The sequence below is a fragment of the Octodon degus genome, unplaced genomic scaffold (assembly GCF_000260255.1).
Source record: "Octodon degus isolate 3935 unplaced genomic scaffold, OctDeg1.0 scaffold00200, whole genome shotgun sequence".
In the NCBI taxonomy this organism is placed as follows: domain Eukaryota; kingdom Metazoa; phylum Chordata; class Mammalia; order Rodentia; family Octodontidae; genus Octodon; species Octodon degus.
This window is the reverse complement of record NW_004524776.1, coordinates 3,774,984-3,781,019: the sequence shown is the minus strand read 5'-3', so window position 1 is coordinate 3,781,019 and position 6,036 is coordinate 3,774,984. Positions and strand designations below refer to the sequence as shown.

Here is a 6,036-nt window from a genome sequence, read left to right as displayed (position 1 = left end):
TTTTTTTTTTGCGGAACTGGGGATTGAACTCAGGCCCTTGTGCTTGCCAGAGAAGTGCTTATTCCACTGAGCCATCTCCCCCGCCATCTAATGTATAATTTGAGACAGCAATGTAAATAAAGTATCAACGAAAGACCTAGATTCTAGCTTCACAGTGTGGACGTTAACGTCAGATCACCTGGATTTAAATCACTTTCCCTTAGTGGCCATGTGATCTTAAAAATGTTGGGTCCCTTCTTAGGGTCTTGGTTTCATTGTAAATTGCAAATAATAATCTTACCTGCTTCACAGAAGAATTCTGATCAAAGGAGACAATACATACATTACCATTATGCCATTACAACATCAAAGTGTAACTAACATTACTGAAATATGAAATACTAAATGATCTCTAGCATTTACTGATTTCCTTTATTTGAATACTAAGCACCAATGCAATTAAGTCATGAAATCTGGAACTGGAATTCTTTTTTAAAAATCCACATGTGCCTATGCTGCTGCCATGAATTACAACTCTTAAAAATAAATAAAAAATTTTTAACCTGGCAATTATTCAGCTCTTGAATAACTTCTTTGTTTTCTTTACTGATATCACACACACAGATGAACTCTGCTTCTCTGTGGCCTTTAAAAAACTTTTCACGGATTCTTTGTACAACAGTAGTGGCTGAACGACCAGAAGGAACTGAGCAGTTTTCAATATCCCAAAAAACTCCAATGGGGGGTAGGTTTTCCAGCACCTGTCCGGCTAGTGCAACTTCTGGTGACCCTTAAGAAATTAAATGGAGAGAGAGAGAGAGAGAGAAAGAAAGAAAGAAAGAAAGAAAGAAAGAATTAAATTTAGTGGAAAAGATGGCAAATTATCACAATAGGTGGGTGACTAGTATTCTTAGTGGGAAAGAAACTAAACTGATGTGAAGGATATTCACCGGTTGATCGAATAAGCAATCAAATTGCCAAAATATCATTCTAAGAGACATTCCTGTTTTTCAAGAGAGAAAAAATCTACAGGTCAAGTGACTTCAAGCCTATAATACAAGCATTTATGGCATGAGCCACTCTCATGCTGACCTGTGGTGTTTATCTCTAACATGTACCAGCCAATCAGCTGCTGCTACTCCAGGACCTGATTTTCATGTTCAGCTCAAGCTGTCCTTCTACTCAGTAAGGAATAACACTGAAGAGATGCATAAGATGAAGCTGTTGGTCAATGACTTTATTCTTAACACTTCATTAACATCTGATTGAACATTAGACATGTTTCTACAAGTTAACTTATTATATTAAAAGCTTCAGGGAAATTATTTTAATCAACAACTCTTAGGTTTCTAAATACCATTTAGAATCAGCTACTACCAAATTGTTCTAAATATTAAATACTTCTAGGGAGGATACATGAAGTGTGTTTTATGAACCTAAGTTAACCCCTAGTCTCTCCAGTACTTTATTTTATACTAAAAAGATTTTTACTAAGAGAAGGGGAGATTCACATACACCTTAGAGCTCACATAGAGATTTAGAACAAGGACTCTTTTAAAGGCAATTGAATGGTGTTAGTACTAGCTAATGAAAACTACTTAAAATGAACAGTGTATGTCATACTGTCACTCACCAAATTTTGAAGCAGCTTTGCCTAGACTGGTCGCCAATAACAATGTGGTCTCCTTCCCTGTTCCTTTGGTTCCACAGCCATTACACAGAGGGATAGCAAGAGGTGCAGGCTGAGTGTTTGGAGGTGGTATATTTGGCCAGACTTTAGCAGCATCAGTTATACTATTTCTTGCCGGCTGTTTTAAAAATTTTTTAAAAAAGTTTCAGATACATCATTGCAGAACCTGGAATAATATATACCGCTGAAAACACATTCTAATTGCTTCACATTCTACATGCTAACCTCTCATGAGATGTATTTTCAAATAATCCTACAAGAACCATTAGCTATCAATTCAAAACTTAAGAAAGGACTACAGATGACCAAGGCAGACACTCCCATGATTAGAATTTTATAGCCTGGACCATGTGCCTGCTACCATGGAGACCTTATACACTTTACATAAATGGTGGTAAAGTTTTCACAAGAACATGGGCATGACTCAAATTCAATTTCAAGTTCCTCATATTACAGGAAGACAGTTTGGGGCTATCCACATTACATGAAACACACAACTGCTAAATCGGTTGTGACCTTGCCTCTGAAGGTAAGACAAAACAGGGCCAGGACAATAGGTCAGTGGCATAAGCGTCTCCCCTGTGGCAAGCACAGGGTCTTGAGTTCAGTCCCTGGTACAAAAAATAAAAACAGAACAACAAGGACCAGGGATACAGCTCAGCAGCATAAGGGCCCATCTGGCAAGTGCAAGGTCCTAAATTCAATCCTTGGTACAAAAAACAAAACAAAACAAAACAAAACAAAACAAAACAAAACAAAAAAACCCCGAGAACAATAACAAAAAAATAACCTGACTTCTTTAGAGCCGGCCAAACAGCTTAGCGGATTAAAGCACCTGCAGGGCTGGAGAGATGGCTCAGTGGTCTAAAGCACCTACTTAGAACAAGCTTGGCAAAGCACAGGGACCATGGTTCGATCCCCCAGCACCACATGCCGGCCAGCCGCGCCCCCTGGTGGGCTGAGCTGGCCACACACACACACACACACACACAATAAATAAATGTTTAAAAAAAAAAAAAAAAAAGCACCTGCAAGCAGGCACAGGGGCCCCAGGTTCGATCCCCCAGGCCTTCCGTGCCAGCCCCACCCCCAGGCACACTGAGATGGCAATTGAGACTGTGCATGGTGGCACATGCCTGTAATCCCAGCACTTGGAAGGCTGTAAACAGGAGAATCACTAGAGTTTGATCTAGTAGTGAGACCCTGATTAGACCCTTCCCTAAAAAATAAAAATGTAAAAAAAGACAGAATAGAGGCTTTGCCAAATTCAACTCACACAAATATAGTAAATATGTTCATTGTAACCAGAAGCTCTAAAAACATACGCTATACAATGACTATGTATTTCCTTGAATGGTTTCTACCCCTCCCTTCTTTAAGGACTAGCAGAAGTTATACCACTAAGGCAAGACTTATGCCAAAGAAGAACCCTCAATCCCATGCCCAACAAAAACTTTTCAAGACAAATCCACTTAAAGGCATTCCTCAAACCTCAGCTGCACCCAACATAAAAAACAAAAAGATACACACCTTCTTTAGACAGTCTTCGCAGTAAAGTGAGCCCTTTAAACAAACTGGAGGTACCACATTTAGGTGCAAAGAGTTGGTGCACAAGTGAGGCGTTAGCTCCGACTGTGAAATGTGCTCTTCCAAACGCCCTGGAGCCCCACTTGTGAAATCAGAACAGGGGAAATAGCCAGCAGAGGTGCAGCCCTGGAGAGTTGGAAACTGATGCAGCTTGTGCACGTTACTGTGACATGACTGGAAATGAAGTTTTCCACAACAGGGTAGGTGTTTGCAAGAAGATATATTACTCTCTAGACACATGCTGGGGAAGTCACTTGCAATGCCTGCCAAACTGTTTCTAGTTGAGGCATTCTGGAGCGAAGATGCAGACTGGAAAGCAAACCCTGATCCTATCTGACATGTGACTGTCCTGGTGCTTTGTGAGTCTAAGCGTGTGCCTGAGTGAATCAAGCTACCAGTACCTCCACTACTGCCGCCACCACCACCACCAAAATGCAGTGGTGAAGTGGAGGGGTCATTAGGGCAATGAGCACAGCAGCTTACTTTGGGGACAGTTGAAAGCTGTATTTTAGGTTGCTGAAGAGAATGAATATCAGGCAGTGGGACTGCTGGAAAAAGTTTAGAGCCAGCATGAAGGGGAGATGGTACATCCTTTAATTCCACAGCAACTTTCTTATTCTCCATGTACTCTTTCTGAGGAAAAAAAAAAAAATTAGAACACAAGTCAACTTTAAGAGAGCAGTGATTTTTGTTTTCTTATACATTACTGCATTAAAAAGTGTTCAATTCTATTTACATCATTCTAGCTAGCAAAAATCAGGAGAATCCTTCAGAGGTCTGCAGAAGTGAGCAAGGAAATGTACAACTGAACTTAAGACTACATTCTTAGGGGCTGGAGAGATGGCTCAGTGGAATAAGCGCTTCCCTGGCAAGCGCAAGGGCTTGAGTTCAATCCCTGGTTCTGAAAAAAAAAAAAAAAAAAAGGAGACTACATTCTTCCTGAATCTTAACATTGGGAAGGGGTCTGTCTGTAACTCTAGCAAAACATGTTAATCATCTGTGCCCTAGTGATCTTCCTTTCATAATTTCCCCTTGCTCACAGGATCTCTTAAAGAGAAAATGGGAGGTATAAGCTAGGCATGGTGGCGCACACCTGCAGTCCCAGCCAGCTGGGAGGCTGAGGCAGGAAGACCACCAGTTCCAGTTCAGCCTTGTCAACTTAATGAGACCCTGTATTTAAAAGAGAAAAAGGGCTAGGGATGTAGCTCAGAGCCTAGGTTCAATGTTTATTATGAAAAGGGGGGGGGGTATGAAAATACAGTCACAAACAGCATCAGACAGTTTCAAGCAAAGCAATTTACTTTATAGTTCATATAGTCAGCATATAAAGGCCTCCTAAAGAAGATTCCAAACATTTTTTTGTTTGTTTGTTTTTGCTGAACCAGGGATTGAACTCAGGCCCTTGCGTTTGCCAGGCAAGTGCTTATTCTATTGAGCTATCTCCCTGGCCCCGATTCCAAACATTATTGCTACGATCAGCCATCTACCCAAATGGCAAAGGTATGATGCTGATATAACTAAGGAAATACTAGGATATGACGACTTATAACCATAATGACAGCAATTATATTGCAGCCAATACAAAGAATTAAGAGTAATGAGAAAAATATCTGTGAAAGAGGTATCAGACAATCTGTTATACAACTCTAACACAGGAACAGCAGGACAATATATCACAAAGATGGCCTTTGTGTCAGAATCTGTGTTCCAATCTGATACTCTATAGTTATATGACATTGGGCAGTTACTCAACCTCTCTAAGCTTCAGTTTCCCCCGCCACAAATTAAGAATAAAATGCACACCCTGTAACTGTTAAAGGATAAAATGACACTGACCATATAAATCACTTCAGACAGTATCTGCCCCTAAGAGGGACTCTCAATAATCAATATCCTTTATGGCTGGCCATAGAGGCAGTCCTCATATGGTAACCGGGATATGCTCATCCTCAAAACACGAGAGTCCATCTGGTTGTTATAATTTCATGCCTTTTGCTATAATTCTAGACTATCTGGAAGAAGTCTGATTTTTCAGTTAAGACTTTTTTTTTTTTTTTTTTTGGTGGAATCGGGGATTGAACTCAGATCCTTGCATTTGTCAGTCAAGCGCTTATCCTACTGAGCCATCTCCCCGGCCCCTAAGACTTTTTTTTTTTTTTAAATTTTATTTATTTATGTGTGTGTGTGTGTGTGTGTGTGTGTGTGTGGCCAGCTCAGCCCACCAGGGGGCGGGCTGGCTGGCATGTGGTGCTGGGGGATTGAACCGCGGTCCCTGTGCTTTGCTAAGCTTGTTCTAAGTACTCACCAGCCCAAGACTCTTTTTTAAAGGAGAAGTATTAGCAATGGGCTGGCTAGGCAATGAGCAGTGTGTTTTACTCTGTGGTCATTATACTTCACTGGCTACTCAGACCAGGCGCTTATGGGCAGCGTTATTGCGAGCTGGTCATCTGAACCTTCTCCATTATGTTTCAAGATCTGTAAAGTTGAGAGTCTAATTCTGAACTCAGTGATACTCTGAGGACCAAATTCATATCACTCAAGAAGGTCCTGCCTGAGATGCCAACCTTCTTTGTGAACTGTCCTTAAAGTAAATCCCTACTGAATTGACCCAAATTATTTGATGCTTTGTAACAAAGACAACTATATAGCAAAAGCCTACATAGTAAAAATCTAGAGGAAACAAAGTTAATTTTTTTAAGTATTATTTGGATCCCAAGTACTACAGAAAAAAATAAGTGGTAATCTGAGTACATGAAAATAGAAAATACACAATAAATAAA

General features: G+C 40.4%; 1 protein-coding gene across 3 annotated transcripts in view; it reads right to left on the bottom strand.

Moving 5' to 3' along the window:
• The window catches only part of Marf1 (meiosis regulator and mRNA stability factor 1), a 53,053-nt gene that overhangs the window by 42,307 nt on the left and 4,710 nt on the right, over positions 1 to 6,036 (bottom strand). For 2 of the 3 annotated variants that reach the window (XM_023704665.1, XM_023704667.1), the window contains exons 3-5: positions 3,200 to 3,889; positions 1,613 to 1,787; positions 543 to 769 (exon numbers count right to left, since the gene is read on the bottom strand). In XM_023704665.1, the coding sequence (XP_023560433.1) occupies positions 543 to 769; positions 1,613 to 1,787; positions 3,200 to 3,889 (1,092 nt within the window). The remainder of the gene's footprint in view (positions 1 to 542; positions 770 to 1,612; positions 1,788 to 3,199; positions 3,890 to 6,036) is intronic. The other variant, XM_023704666.1, reaches the window with a different exon arrangement.